Below are 20128 nucleotides of genomic sequence, written 5' to 3'. Positions count from 1 at the left end.
TTACATTCAATATTATTCTGTATTGGTTTCAGATGTACCGCAAAGTTAGAAAACCATGTATTTTACAGAGTTGTTGTGCCCGCTCACCCTCTTCAAGTACCCACCTGGCCCCAGGCCTATGTATCTCGATTTTATTGACTATATGCCCTACGCTATAATTACATCTCTGTGGCTATTCTGCAACTACCAATTTGTACTGTTTAATCCCTTCACCTTTTTCACCAGTCCTTCAAACCCCTCTCCCATCTGGCAATAATTAGTCTATTCTCTGAATCTATGAGTCTGTTCCTATTTTGTTTGTTCATTTATTTTTTTTCTTTAGATTCCACATGTAAGTAAAATCCTATGGTATTTGTCTTTATCTGACTTATTTCACTTAGCATAATGCCCTCTAGTTCCATCCGTGTCGTCACAAATGATAAGATTTTGTTCTTTTTAATGGCTGAGTAATATTCCGTTGTATGTATGTACCACTTCTTCTTTAGTCAATCACCCAATCAATCATGGGCACTTGAATTGCTTCCTTATCTTGGCTGTGGGAGGCAGCCTTTGTAGTATTCAGAAGGCGGGCTGTTCCCTGGTTCACAGGGGAAGATGTTATAAGCTTGTTTGAATAATTCTGCAGGTTGGCAGGGAATGGAAACCTGCCAGGGATAAGCAGAAACCATGCCCGGCTCCTTTGCTAAGAAGAGTTGCTTGACTCAGGGACCTTATCACCAGAAACAGAGTTGGAAGAAGAGCTTAGTTAGGCCATTTGAAGCCCTCACAGTTTTGCCAGATGTTAAAGCAGCATATAATACTGAGCCTTAATTTTAGGTTTAATGTCCATATGGATATTCCACATTTTGTTTATCTCTCCCTTAACTGATACACATTTGGGATACTTCCACTTTTTTATTATTATGAATAATGACACTATGAACATGTGTGTTTTGCATGGACGTATATTTTCATTTCCCGTGGCAGTGAACATACCAAGGATTGGAATTGCTACGTACTACAGTAACTCTGTTTCACATTTGAGGAACCACCGAACTGTTTTCCACAGCACCTGTAGCATTTCGCAATCCCAGCAGCAGTGTCTGAGGGTTCTAGTCTCTCCACATCTTAGCTAACACTTGTTATTGTCTGTCTCTGATTACAGCTGTCCTAGTGGGTGTGATGTGGTGTCTCATTGTAATATTAATTTGCTCTGTTCCCTAATGGCTGGTAATGTTGATAATCTTTTCCTGTGTTTACTGGCCATTTGTATATCTTCTTTGGAGAACTGTCTATTCAACGCCTGTCCATTGTGAGATTAGATTACCTGCCTTTTTATAATGGAGTTGTAATAGTTCTTTATATGTACTAGATTCACACCTCTTATCAGATACATGATTTGTAAAATATTTTCTCCTATTTTGTGAGTTGATTTTTCACATTCTTGCGTCTATCCTTTGAAACACAAAAGTTTTTAATTTTGATGATAATGTCTAGTCTATCCAATTTTTCTCTTAGTTATATTTTTTGTGTCATAGCTAAAAAGCCATTGCACGATTCAAGGTCACAAAGATTTACACCTATGTTGTCTTCTAACAGTTTCATTTTTTTTAGCTGTTACACACTTAGTCTTTAATTCATTTTGAGTTAGTTTTTATATATAGGGTGAAAAAGGGGTTCAACTTCATTTTTTTTGCATTATTTGTTGAAAAGTCTACTGACCATCAAATTATCTTTGCAGTCTTGTAAAAAATCAATTTACTCTAAAAGGCTTATTTCCGAACTCTTAATTATATTCTATTGATCCCTTTGTCTATCCTCTTGCCAGCCAGTAACCACACTGTCCTGATTGCTGTAGCTTTGTAGAAAGTTTTGAAATTGGGAAATGTGAGTTCACCAACTTTGCTCTTTCCCCCCTCCAAGGTTGTTTTGGCTATTTTGGATCCCCTGAATTTCCATACACTACATAAGCTTGTCAATTTCTGCAAAGAAGTCAGCTGGGATTTTGATAGAGATTGCATTAAATCTGTAGATCTATCTGGGGAGAATTGCCATATTAGTAATATGAAGTTTTCTAATTCATTAAAATGGGATATGTTTCCACTTATTTAGGTTCTGTTTAATTTCTTTCAACTTTTAGAAAAATGAGAATATTAGCTCTGTTAGTGACCAAAAGGCATCCATGGTCAAAACGTTTAGGACTTGCTGAATTAAATAAAGCTAAACAGATTTCCTCCTAATTGAGGCACTTTATAACATAGTTAGTATGCTACTTTGTGATGTGAAAATCTAGAAGGGAAATGAGGCAGAACACAGATTTTTTTGTGTGTTTTTCTGCATATGCTATAGTAGGATTCTAAGTAACATACTTTGGGGAGATGCTGTTTTACATACTAATATTTTACAGATGTCTTTCCCATAACTGAGGGGCTCTACATCTTTGTAGTTTTTAGAGTATAAGTCTGATCTTTTGTTAAATATAGTTCTAAGTAATTCATTCTTTTGATTCTATTTTAAATGGAATTGTTTTCTTAATATACTTTTTGGATTGTTTGTTGCTATTTTATATACAATTACAATTGATTTCTGTATATTGATCTTATATCCTGCAATCTTGCTGAAATTTGTTTACTAGTAGTTTTAATTGTGTGTGTATATTCTTCAGGATTTTTAAAATACAAGATCATGCTATTTATAAGAAGAGACAATTTTACTTCTTCCTTTCCAATCTAGATGCCTTTTATTTCATTTTCTGGGATTAGTGCCCTGCCTAGGGCCACTAGTACGATGTTGAATAAAAGAGGAGAGAAGGCATCCTTGTCTTGTTCTTAATTTTAGGTGGAAATCATTCAGTCTTTCACCAATAATTAGATGTTAGCTGTGAGTTTTTCTTACATGCTCTTTTTTCTTTTTCAGACCGAAGAGGTTATCTTCGATTTCTAGTATGTTGAGGGTTTTTATCAAGAAGGTGTTTTGTTTGTTGGTTTATTGAAGTCAGAGCTCACGATGATACTGGTCATCAGAGTTGGGAAGTGGCTACAACTAGTTCAGTGGTTACAAGGACTATCCGGCCTAGATCACCAATGACAACAAATGCGTGTGGCACCAACAGAAGACAAAAAGAATGAAACTTTTCTCCGTCAGAATGATTTTATGTGGTATGCATCACCCCTGCTGACGGCTTGCTGAAGTAAGCATAGCACTTGCTGAAATAAGCCAGTACTCCAGGGAGGTAAAAAAGACGATATTTGATCAAGGTGGGCTCTCAGGCTTGGAATCACTTACTTTTAACATATAAAAAAGAGCCTTTATTTTGTTTTTCATGCTGATTAATCATGATGTGTAAGTTCCTCTAATTTTAAGACTCATTGTTTAAAAGTAGATCTTAAAAATCCTCATCACAAGAAAAAAAATTCTGTAACCATGTGTGGTGATGAATGCTAACTACACAGACTTTGGTCATCATTTTGCAGTATATCGAATTACTCTGTTGTATACCCGAAACTATCATAATGTTGTATGTTAATTATACCTCAATAAAAAATAAAAGTAAAAAACAAAAAAGATTTAAAGAAAGAAGACTCAATCTTAATATATGGGAGGCATATTGGAAGCTCCTTTCTTTCCCTTCATGTATGCTTCCCGAAAGTCCACCAAGGAAGCCACGTCTAAAGGCCAGTCACCTCTGCATGGAGACTGATGGATGATTTGTCCTTCTCTTGTTTCTGCTTCTGGGGGAGGTGCCTGCCACCACCCTCCCGATAGTATGGGTAAGGTAGGGTGACAAGTGGGAAGTCTTCCTCTTGCCACACGTTTGACTGGAATATTGACAAGGATGGCCGTTGTCTTTTTCTGACAATCCTTTAGACCAGGGACAGGGAGCCTTTTTTCTGCTATGGGCCATTTAGATATTTAAAACATCATGTGCAGACCATTCAAAATTAGCAACTTAAAAATTAGCCTGCTATATTTAGTCAAACATTTAATTAACTCACCCCTAATGCCTTGGTAGGGCCAGACCCAATGATTTCGAGGGTCTTATATGGCCTGTAGGCTGGATGTTTCCTACCCCTGCTTTAGACCTTTTAAGAGATGTGACTTTCCAAATTAGGAATGAACATGCTAATAGAGCAGTTCCCAAAGTATTGTCTGGGGAACCCTACAAGTCCCAGAGTTTCTTTCAGGGGGGTCTGCAAGGTAGAAGTATTTTCATAGGCATATTATGTGCTGACCCAGCTCATCCAGGTTTGGTGAGCCTGAGAGGGGGCGGTGAAGGATTGAGAAAAGACAGAGCAGAGACTGAAAGCTGGGTCTGGGTGGGACGCTGTCCTCTCTGATGGAGAGCTAGCGACAGTGCCACGGACTACAAACTGTGTCTTTATTTTATAGTCAGATTCCACGAGGCAAAATAAGGGTGTGGTTACAACGTTCTCGTGGGTTTCGAATCTATTCAATTACATGCACCTGAACTCTATCAAGCCCACATTACTCAGACACGTGGGACCATGTGTTCAGACCATAGGTTCAAGCTTACAACTATAGCCTCTGGCTATAATTGTGCTGGGAGGGCTCTGCCCTCCAAGCTGGGACTTGCACATGGCAATGAGAGGACTGTGTCCTCTCATTAGTCCGAGGCTTGAACCTGTCCAAACACTGTAGCAGCTCTCCACAATATTAAAATCTTATTTGCCTTTTTCTACTCTCATTTTCTCATGAGACTACAGAGTACGAAAAAGTCATTGATATGGCTTCAATTTTCACATTGCAAATAATCTTCAAGAAACTGTTGCTTATCAAATTTTGGTGTGGTTTCAAAGAAGAATGTCAACAATTATCTGGAACTTATTAAAATATCCCTCTCTTTTTTTTGGGTACATCTCTGTGTGAGACTAGATTTTCTTTCACTATTGCAACCAAAATAACATATTTCAACAGCCTGACAACAGAAGTAGATGTGAGAATCTGGCTGTCGTCTATTATGCCAAACATTAGAAATTTTCAAAAATATAAAACAATGTCACTATTCTCCCTGAATTTTTTGTTTGGGAAAATAGTTATTTTTCACAGGCAATATGTTTATGCTAACATGTAATAGATTTACTATCATTATTTTAAAACAAATATTTTAAATGTGTCAGTTTTAATTTCTAACATAATAAATAGCAACAGATGTAATCCACGTATATAAACAAAAGCTGATGAGAATTCAATAATTTTTAAGAGTGTAAAGGGGGTCTCTGATAAAAACAACATCTGCCATACTGGAAAAATCTAATGATGAATTCTCACCTCCTATGTATTTCATTTTCAATACACAACTCTGTGAATAGCTCATCTCTTCCTGTAAGCTTATTCCTTGTTCTTAGGTTTCCCTGTTTTTATCGTGTACCCATCTCTCTTCTTTCTACTTACTGACATGAGTACATTTTTAATTTTACCAGCATTTGACAAATCCTCCACTGGCCTTGATTTCTACCTGGACCACCCAGACTGCCTTATGGTGATGCTTCTCCTTGGCTCTATGTCTTCCACTGTAACCATCCCTTGCCCACTAGTTTTCTCTTGCTTGCCAACACTCTATTCTCTCCTTCTTTTGTTATGTCATGTTGCAAGTAGAGAAAGCCATATGAAGCACTTCACATGAGGGTTCAGACGCCGGGACCATACCTTGTAGTCTAAACCATCGGAACAGTTGAAGACCACACACTGGATGGCAAGAGCTTTTGCTAGGTCTTTGGTAGTCTCGGTTTTCCCAGTGCCAGCAGGACCAGCTGGGGCTCCTCCCAGGTCGAGCTGCAAAGCCCCCATGAGGCACAGGTAGCAGCGATCCTGAAGAAATGGGTAAACTGTTATTATTATTATTGTTGTTTTAATATATTTTTATTGATTTCAGAGAGGAAGGGAGAGGAAGAGAGAGAGAAACATCAATGATGAGAGAATAATTGATTGGCTGCCTCCTGCACGCCCCCCACTGGCGATCAAGCCTGCAACCCGGGCATATGCCCTAGACCAGAACCAAACCCAGGACCCTTCAGTCTGCAGGCTGACACTCCATCCACTGAGCCAAACCAAATAGAGCGATAAACTTTTATTATTGAAGGGAACTTATTCTAGCCACAAAATCATAAGTCCTACCTTTTCTATGGGAGGCAGGTAATTCTTTTCTGTGAAAGGTTTTATAGCAATTGAAATATACTGAAAGATCCTGGCAAGGAATTAATGCAAACCTTGGCTTTACAAAGATGTAGTCAATAGCAAATCCTTTCAAGAGTTAATGTTAGATAAAACTTTTCCAGACTATCTATAATAATAAAAGTGTGTTATGCTAATTAGACTGGACAACCTTTCGGACGAAGCTGAGGAGGCAGGGGCCAAGGCAGAAGAAGTCCCTTGCATGAATTTCATGCATTGGACCTCTAGTTTTTGATAAAATAAAGCACTCTTGTTTCAACATTAACCTAAGTGATCAGTAACTTACCGTGAGAGGAGTAATAACTAATCTTGGGCATGCACCCAAATATTCATAGCCATAAGTGTATTGAGAGAGCGCCATTCTAGCCACACAGTTATCTATGTCTATGTTCCAATAATAGCGCAGTTGTCTCTGCCAGTCAAAGGAATCCACTTCCTCTACCTACAGAAGTGATAACAATGATACGCATATTAGATGCACTAATTTCAGGTAGTAATATGTTATTTTTACTCAAATGAAACAGGTACCTGGGCTTGAACAAGATCGGTGACAATGTCTCTTGCATGTACATCAATAGTAATTAAGGCAGTTATGATGTTTCTGTGTATTTTAGAAAGAGGGCCTCGAACTAATGCAGCCAGGTCAGTTAATCTCTAAAAATTAAACGAGAAATTATCTGGGTGAGGATTAACAAAAAAATAAAAGAGAAATTATCATAATGGACTTTGAAAAATCAGCTTACATATATTAAATTCAGAGTAGATATTTGCCAAAACTATCTAATTTTAAGAATCGAGAGGGATCCAAGATGGCGGCTGATGGGACAGCAGGTTGCAAGATAGTGTGTGAGTGAGAGAGCGAAAGGAGAGTGTGTGGACGTGCGGGTGTGTCTGTATTTGTGAGTGAGGGACAGCTATATCCCACAGGACTGTTGGGAACTGGCGGACCAGGCTCCCCTGGCTGGGCAGCCTCTACTTTGCTGAAATCTCTCCTGGAGCAGCCGGCTCTGCCGCAGAGACCACACCATCTTGAAGGGGACAGCGGCTGTGATCGGAAGCCCAGCCTTACCTTCAAACGGGGAGACCTTGGATACCCCCCGGGACCCTACAACCACATGGCCCAGGGACTAGCTGCCTCAGCTGCGAACCTATGAACACCGAGACTCCAGCCTCCCTGGCTGCGGGCGCCTAAAAAGTATTGCAATGGCTTGGGGTGGGGGGTCAGGTGGAGGAAAAGGAGACATATGTAAAACTTTAGACAATAAATAAATTTAAAAAATAATAAAATTCAATTTAAAATAAGAATAGATAATTCTGTGACCAAACAGGACAATAGTTTAACTTACTTAATTCCTACAACATTTCTATGAAGTACATATTATCTTTACCCCCATTTTCCATGAGAGGAAACAGGGTCAAAGAGGGGGAGTAACTTGATGGCAGTCACACAGCTCAGGAGTGGCAAAAATGAGACTCGAGTAGACATTGGCCTCAGAAAAGCCCATGCTCTTAACCACCATGTGGTGATGTCCCTGGAGAAGATTGGTTTTCCCTAAAAATTAAGTGAGATTAAGGTAATATGCCTCATTTTGGGAGTAGTTTTTCCTCTGATTTATCAGAAAATGTGAGCATTTTAAGTAGGCCCCAGATTGATTAAATAAAAGCGTCTTTGATAGATTGAACTCCTGATTGTCACCTCCATGGCTAAATCTTTTCCAGAGAAGGGCAACTGACATTTTTCAGTCCTGAAGGCCTTGAACTGCTGGGCTGAGTTTTCCATAAACCATAAGCAGGGACCCCCCCCCCCCCCCTCCACGCAGAAATGAACAGGACTTTCCTTAGGGAGTCCACTCTCTTCTCTGGGCTCTTTGACATGAAATACTATTGAGGGCCGTCAAGTCTGCTGAGGATCCTCTCCTCTTTCTGTTTTAAGGGTGATTATTTAAAAATGAAACATTGCTTGGAAGAAGAATTGAATTTGGAGTGAAAGATTAGGCAGAGCTGCAAAATGGCAGTTCCCAACTGTAGCTTGAAAATTCTTGTAGAATGGCATTTCGATTCATTCCCTTATTTGTTTTATTGATAGTTGTGTGAGGGTTCTAAAGCACATCTTGAGCCTCAGAATAGAAATGGCAGAAACCCCGGTGTTGCCATAGATTGAATAAACTTCTGTGAGAGACCTCTAGGATCCAGGAAATACAATCTCTCCTTAAAGGATGCAAAAATTGTAATCCTGACATTTTCCTCTCGAATTGTATTTTCTATTTTTATTAAGTATTCATCATATAAAATAATACACAAACACCAAGGCAGTGGCCCTTAGAAAACTGGAACATAAATGGTTTTAGTGAGAACCCCAAAGCTCTGGAAATCACGGCAGAGCATTAAATCTGTGAAAGAAAGGGAATTTGTTTTAACCATGCCAATAAAAGCCACCGAGACCATCTTGCACAGCAATATGTTCAGTGTCACTCTGTTAAAAATCTCACCTCAAAGTTGACTTTTTCAAAAGCTTCCAGGGCCTCTAGACGATCTTCATCTGTTTCCAAACACTCGGTCAAATCGCGGCACCAAATGATTTGAGAAATGGTCAGGATCACCTGCATGGAAACATCTTCCTTGAGTGCGTGAGGCATCTCACCGACAAGGGAGTCAGAGCTGGAAACAAGGGGTGTAGCTTACTTGAGAAGGGTGGCCAGCTATCACCCACTCTGTCCTCGGTTTCGCCTGATAGTCGGCGATGGCAGCCTTGCACAGGCGGCGCAAAGACGTGAACATGGCTTCCTCCACTTTACCCAGCCATTCCTCCACGTTGCCTCGGGCCTTGAGGCCTTTTCCCAGCCTAACCTAGAAGATAATCAGAGCAACGATAGTATGGCTTACGTGGGACGTGTAGGCTGTCCGTTCTCCGTGCTTACGTAACAGAACCCTGAGCCATGGAAACACTGAAGCCTGACCGCAAATACTGGATCTTTCTATTGCTATCCCACCCTGTACCTCTCTTTGCCCCCTCCACTTATTCCTTTATTTTACTGTTTCCCTTGGGAACCATCTCCCTGCAAGAGGAGTCTATCTGCATGCGCTATGTAAATTCCTTCACTTTCTTTTCCTGCTTGCTGCCATCTAATTGCTGGCCCCAACCACTCCTCCAACCTGTTAAGGTCACTAAGGTTAGCAACGTTCTCCCAACTGCCAACTCCAATTGACAATTTTTCATCCTTTTCATATTTATATCTTAAATTTCCAATGACTTGACTTGTCTGGGTCTCCTATTCTGTCCTTCTTTTTTGACCCTCCCTTTAAACTGCGTGTTTCTCCTGGATCCTAGCCATGGTCCTCCTCCCTTCTCTCTTCTTCTGCCTTCTTCTGCACTAGGGATGAGCAAATTCTTTTGCAAGAAGATCAATTCAGGACAAGTAAAGTGTCTACAGGCTCATTCACTCCCATAGAGACACCACTGTGCTCTAACTGAACTGAAATCCTCAGCATTTCCCTGCTCAGTTCCTCTGTATGGAATGCTCCCCCTCCCATGGCCCCGCTCCTTCTTCCCTGACTGTCTCTGCTTGTATATGCATGTGTGTGTGCGCGCGTGTGGGAAGTCACTTGGTTCCCCACCGTCTGCTACTACATTCACTTGCTTGGTGTTTACCATATGTCAAGCCCTGTGCAGGGCCCTGGAGACACCACTGCTAACAATGAGCCCCCACTGGGTACTGCTCTAAGTAGCTGACATATAGTAACACTTGAAAGTCCTCAATATCTCATTAATCTTGAATCCAGGCATGGCAGTAGAACCTGTCTACTCTTGTGCCTCTTGTAAGACATGGCTCCCCTTTCTCCACTCCGTTCCCAAGAACAGAGCATGTGCCTCTGCTACTGCACTTAGTGAGCTGCTTTGCAATGTTTGTTTGACTGTGTCTCCACTAGAGAACTCTAAGGGCAAGAGTTTTAGCTTGGTGATCCCTGAAACTGCTGAGCCAGCAGGAGCACTTGATGGGTGCTTAGAGTGACAATAAATAAACCTCTACCCACAACCTTGAAAACATGGCCCACAACCTTGGGCCAGCAATTAGATGGCAGCAAGCAGGAAAAGAAAGTGAAGGAATTTACATAGCGCATGTAGATAGACTCCTCTTGCAGGGAGATGGTTCCCAAGGGAAACAGTAAAATAAAGGAATAAGTGGAGGGGGCAAAGAGAGGTACAGGGTGGGATAGCAATAGAAAGATCCAGTATTTGCGGTCAGGCTTCAGTGTTTCCATGGAACCAGAAGAGTATTATGCTAAGAGAAATAGGCCAGTCTGAGAAAGGCAAGGATCACATGATCTATGTACAAAATAAAACGACGAACAAAATAGATCCAGAGACATAGAAGCATTGAACAGACTGATGAATATCAGAGGAAAGGGTGGAGGTGGGGCGGGGAGAGATTAACCAAAGAACTTATACACATATATGCATAACCCATGAACACAGAAAATTGTGATGTGAGGTAGGCCTGGGATGGGGGTGGGTGGGTGAAGGGTGGAGGGGGTCAATGGGGAGGGGGGTGGGAAGGGGACATTGGTAATACTTTCAACAATAAAGATGTTTAAGAGTAAGAATTACAAACAAAAGCCCCTGACCTTTTCTCCCTCTGGAGACAGCATCGCTAAAATATCATTAGTATACACTTTTTCTGGCTCTCCCTCCACGGTGGGAAGTTTCCCTTCAGTAGGAGGCAGGAGAGCAAACTCGAGCCGTGAGATGGAGTCGAAGCATTTCCTTAAGTGCGGCTGCACAGCCTGGGGATTTCGCGTCTGGGCCAAAATCTCCAGAAGCTCATCATTTGATAAGAAGTAAAATCTGGATTAAAGAAAATACTTAAAATGTAACTTGAAGGTGAAACAAAGCCTTATGCAGACACACAAGATAAATCCCTCAGCCACATCTCTTCCCCATCTACGGATGTCCTGGACCTCCAAGCCCGCTGGTCTTGGGATTCTAGAGACGCTGCATGCCTCTAAATATAGTTGTTGTGACTATTAGTTCAGATGACCTCAAACATCTAGAATTAGTACCTGGTAAATAAAAGACAGATTTTTTCATAAAAATTGTAAAAAATGCAGGCTCTTGCTATTACACTGAATGGTTCACATGCCTTCGCTACTTGTCTTTGAGCTTCTACAGTGAAGAATTGTTTCCTCTAGAACCTAGCCTAGTACCACACACACCTGGTAGTCAGTACATAATTTGTTGGATGGACAGATGGGTGGTCACAGGAACTTTATTTGGTTCTGTGAATATATGCATGTGGGCCAGGCATGAGATTTTCTCAGGACTTGTCCAACAGGGCCATTTGGAAGCTTGAAGAAACCTTAGGAAAAGAACTAGAGAGGGTGGATACCTGGATGCCCAGGGATGAGGGTGAGGGAGGAGAGCCTGGCCAGGGAAGACTCTTCAGCTTCTGTGAAGGAAGCTGCCCATGAGAGATCCCTCAGGATTGGAGGGAATCCCGTGAGTCCAAGACAGGCCCCACGTGGTGAGGGAGGGGGCCAGATGGGTACCACCAAGGCATGTTTCTCTTGTCACCTTGCCTCCCCTCCCATCCCTGCTCCACTCTGGAGACCTCAGAAAACTATCAGGAAATGGGAAGGTTGATCATACATCCTCATCATTACTAACACCTTCCCTGCAACAGGCGTGGCACAGAGAAGGAGGACATCTTAACCTTGAAAGGAGTTTCGAGTTTTGATTATTACAGATCATTTATTGGGTTAAGGTGACAAGAGGTGTTTTTTGTTTTGTTTTGTTGTTGTTTTGTTTTTTTTGTATATTATTATCTGAGAATGACCAGAAAATTCATGAGGCTTTATCAAGATTTTGTCTAGAGGGGCAGGAAGAAACTAGCCTCTGGCAGGGAGTGCAGAGGCAGTCAATAGTTACAAACAAAGATGCTTCTGGTTGCACTCTATTAGTCCTGCTTCTTTAACATAACACATACATTCATAATTAAATTGTCCCCAAGCCTTGTTTTCAACTGAAGAAACAGATAACGGTAAAGCTTGGACTGTGAGAGCAGGAACAGTATTGTATTCATCTTGTGTCTCCAGGACCTAATACGGTCCATGGCTCATGCAGAGCTTCTGTAAGGTTTTTAGAGTGAAATCAATGCCTCACAGAGCCTCCTGACATCATAAACATTACACACCTTGTTGATGTAATTCTAAACAAAAGGAAAAAAGAGAGCTGATGCTTTTTGGTTCTCAATATTTTCATCGGTAAATTTGTGCCTGGTTTTATTTACATATCATAAGCTGTTTCTTTAAATATAAAAAATATCTTTGATCCAGGTGGGGAACTACTGATTTAAGAGTGAAATAGACAAAAGGCACATTCCGAACCTCAAACTCTTCCATCTGTTTCCATTTTGCTTAAATGATGTTTTAGTAAGATTTATGTAAGATTTCAGTAAGATTCTTTAAAGCCCAACTATTTCTGTTAAAATTCAACCAGATCTTTTGGATCTTGCATTTCCTTTGCACACACATAGCCTTCTTGGTACTCAGCAACGATCCCTCTCAACCAAGAAACCCAGATAACCACCTAACCCCGGCTGCTTCAGGGGTTGTTCTAGTATAGAACTTCACTCCTATTCCTCAACAGCAAACAGGGAAAACCCATGAAAGATGAACCATGTTGCTAATGTTCTCTGCATTGTGGTACTATGTGCCCCAATGGCTGCAGTAGGGAGCTTTTGCTACCATCAAGTAGTCATACTCTGGTCTTTATAACTGTATCATAATAGTTTATGGCCATGACTGTCCAACTGTTAACCATGAGTTCCATTAGGGCAGAGATATGGCCTTTTTTTCCTTTGTCTCTTCGGCACGTAGCATAAACATTTGGTATGTTTTTAGAATGCATAGGTGAGTAAAAAAAAATCATTTGGAATTTGTGAAAATAATTCCTTAGCCAACTTCTACAGTGACATTGTTAGGCCGCCAATTAACTTAATGAAACTTGTTCAGGCACCACAGGTCTCTCTAACTTTTCACATACACATCTGTGGACACATGGACCCGTGGGCACACACGTAATACACCCAACAGTGAAGTAATGCAGCGATCAAGAATACTTCCTGCACTTGGGGTTGTTACCCACTTAAACCTTCACCAAAATTCCACCTTGAGAGTTACACTCCCTGGTCAAGATATTAGCTGGACTGCCATTATCACACATCTTTCTGGTTTCCCTCTCTGATTCCCTGATGTTTTGAGGCTGTGGCTTGTTTTTAAGTACATCCTTCTAAATTAATGGAAATATAGATTGCCTGTAAACTTACCTGGGAAAGATAACTCTTTTTGATTCTAAATATGCCTCTAGACACTTCTGAATTTGGTCAAGTAATGCATTATTATTTTGAAATGTCTCCAGGAGTCCTGTTCATAGAAAAACAAAGGTACTGGGGTAAAATTGTGTTAAAATAAACAGAGAATATAATTTTAAGTGGAAATAAAATATGATCACATTTTTAAAGCTTTGGTTTTATTTGGTAAAAACAATCTAATAAATTAAAATTTGTGGGGTTGGCTAAGAATGTAAAGTATTAATGAAATTAATCTTAATCTTAATATTTACTATAATTGAACAGAATTTAATTTGAAACGTTTTTCGCTGGCATCCCTCCCTTTTGAGGAGCTAAGGGTGCACAAACCAAAGCCAAACTGTTGATCCTCCAAATAAAGCCATTCTCTGAACTTTCTTACTCATGTCTTCTGTTTCCCCTGCCATCTTTAGATGCTGAAATTATGGCAATGGGATCTTACTTCTTCATCACTAAACTCCAGCAACTTAAGGAGCAAGATTCATGTCTTACTTAACTTTGACCTTTTGGTACCTATCACAGTGCTTGGCTTAACCGCCCATCCGAGAATCAAACCCAGTTTTTTCCATGGTCCCAAAGGATGTGATCAATGACCCAATCCAACCCTCAAACTCCCACCCAAGCTCACCTCTCTGGATTTGCCTTCTAAGACCTTCTCCTTGTGCACACAATCCCAACCCATACTGGCTTCCTTTCTAATATTTGTGCATACCAAGTGCCTTTGTTCTTCTCTCTGCCTTTAACGATACTCCCTCAGATGCACATACTTGTTTCAGTCCCTCATTCCTACAGGTTTCTGCTCAAAAAATCACTTTATCTAGAAAGCCTTCTCTCTCTTCTCCTCCTCTTCCTCCCCCTCCTCCTGGTCCTCCTCTCCTCCTCTCCTCTCTTCTCTCCTCTCTCTCTTTCTCTCTCCCTCTCTCTCTCTCTCACACACACACACACACACACTCACACACACACACACACACGGCTACTCTAGCCCCTTTACCTTGCTTAATTTTTCTTCATAGCTTTATCATCACCTGAAATGATGTATACAGATTTCTTTATCTGAAATCCCTAGGACTAGATGTATTTTGGAATCAGATTTTTTAAAAATTTCAAAAGTTATATCATAAGTCTAGTAAGAACTGGGGCAGCATTCTAATCAAACACCTTAATATTTCTGCAGCAAAAGGTGTGAATATGCACATTAAGTGGATGTGGTAGGCAGAGCTGAAGTCTTTCAGGGATGTCCAGCTCCCATGCCCAGAGCCTGAGAGTATGCTAGTTGATGTGGAAAAAGGAACCTGGCAGCTGTCTTTAAATTAAGGATTGTGGGATGGGAGAGTACTGTGGATCATCCGGCGGACCCAATGTAATCACAGGGTCCTTATAAGAGGGAAGGCAGGAGGGTTAGAGGCAGAGAAGGAGCTGTGATGATAAGATCAGAAGTTGGAGTGATGCGATTTCTGGCTAGAAGGGGACCTGGACCCAAGGGATGCGGGCAGCCTCCAGAGCCCCAAAGTTTTAAAGTTTTCAGTTCTATCCCGCCACACAGCTTTTTCCTTCTGGTTTCTGTTTTATGTTAAGTCTTTAGACAAAAAGTATAGCTCAGCAGGCTGCCTCTGGCAGGGCAGCTGTCGGGGTATTTACCAGGATAGGTTATATGCTGCCATCTGCAGGATAAACAAGCTTGCTGAAGCTTGGATACAAATCATGAAGTTCAATAACCATGCATATGCTGCAAAGAGTTTGATGCCATATCCCTAGAAGATGGAACTTATTAAAACACATTTCAATGTTGAGATTTGAATTACAATTGGTGGTAATGTTTTTAACAGGTTTTAATGAGTTGAGTAAAAGGAAGGTATGGAGCCCTGGCCAGTATAGCTTAGCTGACTGGAATGTCGTCCTGTACACTGAAGGGTTGTGGGCTTGGTTGCCAGTCAGGGAACATACCCAAGTTTTGGGTTCGATCTCTGGTCAGGCATGTGCAGAAGGCAACTGGTGGATGTTTCTCTCTCACATTGATCTTTCTTTTTCTCTCTATTGATCCCTCTCTCTCTCTCTCCCTATCTGCTTCCTTTCCTCCCTCCATCCCTCCCTCCCTTTCTCTCTGAAATCACTAAACATATCCTCGGGTGAGGATTAAAAAAATAAGTTATGGAAACGTTTATGGTTACAACTTTGTGAGAGCTTTGGCAGAATGGGGCATTGCCGGACGGGGGGAGAGGGGGTAACTGTTATGTCTTGTTGTCAAAATTGTGAAATGGAAGCATGACTGACACTGCAGCAGTGTTCCCAAATTATAAAGAGAGCAAGAGGTAGCAAGATAATAGTGTTCAATCCACATTGCCAGGGCGTCCAGTGTATTACGACTACTCCTGGTCATCAGTGCTGACTAGAATTAAGGGTTGAGTGTACCACATATTATTAGACTCTCGTGGATGATAAACATTTTAGATGATTGTCAAGTCTTTTTGTTCGTCTTTAAATTTTTGTTCTGTACCTGGTTGAGTAGCCGCGCGAAGAGCGTTAGGCAGCCGGTTCACCTTCCTCATGATCTCTTTCCATGACTTATCCACCTGAAGGAACATCTTGGCCTCTGCAGGCAATTGCCTCTGAATATCTGGAGCATTAAAAATACTTTCCAGGTACAGCCAGTTTCTCTGGCAGTTCAGCCACTCTTCCTGGGCGGAAAATATGGACACTGTCAAATTTTAACCCCAAATTAAAAACATACACAGCTACATTAAAAATAATTATGTGGGAGGCTCACTGTCTCTTTTTCCTTTTGGGGGCTTCTTATGGGTCTGTTAAAATGAAACTTCTTACAGAGTTCAAGACTCGCCTCACCCCAATTTCAACCCATTTTCTACTGAATAGTTATAATGAGTCTACTGTGTGGTCGCTAGGATGGACCCAGAGAAGGATTAAAATCCCCAAAGGAGACATTTGCGGTTGGGGTATGCTTATTCAAAGCAATCTGAAGGGCTGGGAAGTGGTAAGGTAGTGACTAGTTCCGAATATAGGCTGCAACAAAAGGAGGTTTGAGCATGCGAAACATAGTTTATTCTTGTATTATTCTCTATTAATTAATGTATTATTTCCCCACATGAACTGTAACGCTACTTTTGCCTCACCCTGTATAGAAAGGATTACAAAAAAATTTTTTTCAATTATGTGTCTATTCTTCCCTTCCCATTTAAAAACAAAGAAGAAATATATGATTGTTTAATAAAAAAAGAAATATATTTCCTTCAATCAAAAAAGTAAAACCTGCTAATGACAGAATGTGGCAAATACAGAAGAATGGGAGGAAGAAGAGCATTACTCATTGCTTTTCTCATGGAGACAATCACTGATAATCAAAGAAACCAGAAATGCAATGTCAGAACTCAAGTTTATAGACTTCACCCTTCTTTGTGCCTCCTGCCCAAGATCCATGAAAAGGTTTCTCACTTCTTACTCAAGATTTGGGGGTTACATGTAAGCCCTAATGTTAAAACTAGTTCCTGGTTTATCTCAGGTCTCACACTTTCTATTCTCTGGAGCATCTCCAATAGTCAGCATTGGATTCTTTTAAGGATCCTCATGGGAACATGTCCTTTATGCTGATCTATAGTCCCTCCCTTCAGAGGGCTCAGCCATCAGTACAGAAGGCTGGATACGGGTCAGATTATAAAGTGTTCACTGAAGAGGATGAACTCCTGAGAAAGATCTCTATGAAACAACATTGGAAAAAATTGTGTGTTTTTTTTCCCCCTACCACTGGCTTTATTATTTCACAGATAATTCTTCATTTAGAATAGATATATAGAAACCTAAATGCAATTAAATCAAGTTAAAAAGCTAACATCTAAGTAAGAGATTGGATGGGAACAAAGTACAATCAGTGTGAGTGAGTTTTCTGCTTTGCTGTGGGATAATCTGAAGTAGAATCAAATAAAAAGGAGGTGGCTGCCACAAGAAAAGGTACCAAGAATCTTCAAGCAACAGTGAGTGTTTTTCTACAACTAGGCAGTTGTTGTGGCCAGACTCTTATGGTGGCCCCCTAGATCTGCTGTTCACACCCTTGTGTGATCCTCTGCCCTTGAGTGTTGGGTGCTTGCTTACAGCCACAGAGAGCATGGCAAAGGTAACAGAATGTGCACAATTATGTGTATACTAGAGGCCTGGTGCACAAAATTCATGCATTCAGGGGGTGGGGGGCGTTGCTCAGCCCAGACTGCACCCTTTCACAGTCTGGGAGCCCTCAGGGGATGTCTGACTGATGGCTTAGGCTTGCTCCAGCAGTCGGACATCCTTAGCACTGCTGTGGAGGCGGGAGAGGCTCCTGCCACTGCCGCTGCACTTGCCAGCCATGAGCTTGGCCCAGGGCTTCTGGCTGAGCAGCACTCCTCCTGTGGGAGCGCACTGACCACCAGGGGGCAGCTCCTGCATTGAGCGTCTGCCCCCTGGTGGTCAGCACATGTCATAGCGACCAGTCTTTCCACTGTTTGGCTGATTTGCATATTGGCCTTTTATTATATAGGATTCATCTTGCCAGGAGTCTTTCTCTACCTTGCTAGATTAACAGTGATTGTCTCTACGAGAAAAGCAATGAGTAATGCTCTTCTTCCTCCCTTTTACCATGCTGGGGAAAGTCCACATAGAAAGAAAACAGAGCAACATGAAAGATCTGAGGATGGCCTCCAGATCACAGCTGGCAAAAAACTGAAGCCCTTAGTCCCAGAGTTGCAAGGAAATCATTTCTGCCAGCAACCCAAGTGAGCTTGAAAGTGTATCCCTCTTTAGTTGAATAGGAGATGAGAACTCAGTCCTGGACCACATCTGCACTGAACTCTTGTGAGGTCCAAACTAGGAGACCCAGTTAAACCACACCTGAACTACTGACCCACAGAAACTAGGCGATAACAAATGCATATTATTTTATGCCACTAAGTGTGTGGTATTTTGTTTCATAGCAATAATGACTAATACAAGGGTGATGGGATAATCTTGGAAAGAAGGGCTCTAATAGATTTGAATTTTCCTTACATTCTGATCATAATAAGATATCATCAATTAAATATTACATCTAAACTATATAATATTTAAGTGATTGAACAAATGATTTCTAAGCTCCAGTGGCTCTCCAGTTCTCTGAGTCCCTGAACTGAACTTATCCTTACTCACCAGTGTTTGATTAAATAAAGCAAGTTGCTTCTGCCATTCATCCACTCGAGTTTTCAGTGGACCAACATAACGTGACGAGGCAATGGTGGTGACATTGATGGTGCTGTCATCAAGAAGGACCTATAAAGAAAGAAGAAGAAAATCATGCAACATCATGTGCTTGTGCTTTCAAAGATAATTACAGGTATTTAGCCCCAAGAGTCTATTTAAAATCTTGCTTCTTGAACGAATAGCTTCCAGGCATCCTCAAACTATGGCCCGCGGGCCACATGCGGGTGTTTATGCCGTTTTGTTTTTTTACTTCAAAATAAGATATGTGCAGTGTGCATAGGAATTTGTTCATAGTTTTTTTTTAAACTATAGTCCGGCCCTCCAACGGTCTGAGGGACAGTGAACTGGCCCCCTGTTTAAAAAGTTTGAGGACCCCTGGCTTAGCCTGACATACTGGTACCTCCCCATCCACTTTCCCTCCATATCCTATGTACTATGGCTTTTATGGCTTACAACCCAATATCATGTTCTCTCAAATGCCATAAAGGGTTGTCTGATTGCCAAGTCTTGGCTGTTTCTGTAATTATTATTGGCATTTGTTTTGGTTTGGTTCAACACTCTTCTCTCTCACATCCTACTTTAAAGTACTTGGTACCTTCTTAACACTATTTAGTCATCCAGGCCTTTATTTCTCGAAGTACTCAAAACTAGGAAAAGACAGAAAAATTAGCTGTCTTTTCTAACCAATGAAACATCACTTTCCCTCAATTAACTTTAGGAAGAGGAAAATTTCATTAATTCATATCAAGCTCTGAATGATTATAGACAGTTTTCCCTCTACCTCCAACCTTACACTATAGCAACTCTCATAGAACATATGCATTTAAAAAAAAAAAAAGACTGTTAATCTAAAGGACTTCAATTGCTCTATTTAAATTATAAACTTCTTGAGAACAAAAGCCCCATCACCTAAAATCACTTGGCCTTATTTTGACTGACTTTCATCTTGAGTCTGCTCTCCCATCCACTGTCCAGAATATCATCTGATCTTGCTTTACCAACCTATACCTGGCAAAGCCATTTCATCTTCAGTTCTGGCCTGGATACAACCTAACAGACCAGGGCTTTGCTTTTTAAATTGAGCTGTAAGATCCAGATCCCTTCGCTAAACAAATGTGTCTTTGGATTTTAAGTCACTAAGAATATTCCAAACACACGGAATGTAGAGCATGGCCATGTACTCCTACTCTCAAAAAATTCAAGAGAATTTAGCTTCTCAGTGTGCTATAAACCTGAAATATTCATTCATGTTTCTTTGCTTCATTTAAGTGGTTTGAAGTGCCCTTCTGTGCTGAAGGGCATTCTCATCTATGTCTATCAAATCTCATTTACCCTTTAAGGTCCAGAATGTCTTAGCCAGTCAAGGAAGGATTCTCTGA

General features: G+C 41.0%; 1 protein-coding gene across 1 annotated transcript in view; it reads right to left on the bottom strand.

Moving 5' to 3' along the window:
* The window catches only part of DNAH6 (dynein axonemal heavy chain 6), a 216325-nt gene that overhangs the window by 117815 nt on the left and 78382 nt on the right, over positions 1–20128 (bottom strand). The window contains exons 20-28 of the mRNA XM_054727991.1: positions 18699–18818; positions 16030–16210; positions 13494–13590; positions 10795–11014; positions 8854–9018; positions 8661–8771; positions 6700–6825; positions 6458–6613; positions 5647–5808 (exon numbers count right to left, since the gene is read on the bottom strand). Of these exons, the coding sequence (XP_054583966.1) occupies positions 5647–5808; positions 6458–6613; positions 6700–6825; positions 8661–8771; positions 8854–9018; positions 10795–11014; positions 13494–13590; positions 16030–16210; positions 18699–18818 (1338 nt within the window). The remainder of the gene's footprint in view (positions 1–5646; positions 5809–6457; positions 6614–6699; positions 6826–8660; positions 8772–8853; positions 9019–10794; positions 11015–13493; positions 13591–16029; positions 16211–18698; positions 18819–20128) is intronic.

This window comes from Eptesicus fuscus, chromosome 16 (assembly GCF_027574615.1).
Source record: "Eptesicus fuscus isolate TK198812 chromosome 16, DD_ASM_mEF_20220401, whole genome shotgun sequence".
NCBI lineage: Eukaryota > Metazoa > Chordata > Mammalia > Chiroptera > Vespertilionidae > Eptesicus > Eptesicus fuscus.
Note: the sequence above shows the minus strand (reverse complement) of the source record. Positions and strands in the feature narration are given on the sequence as shown.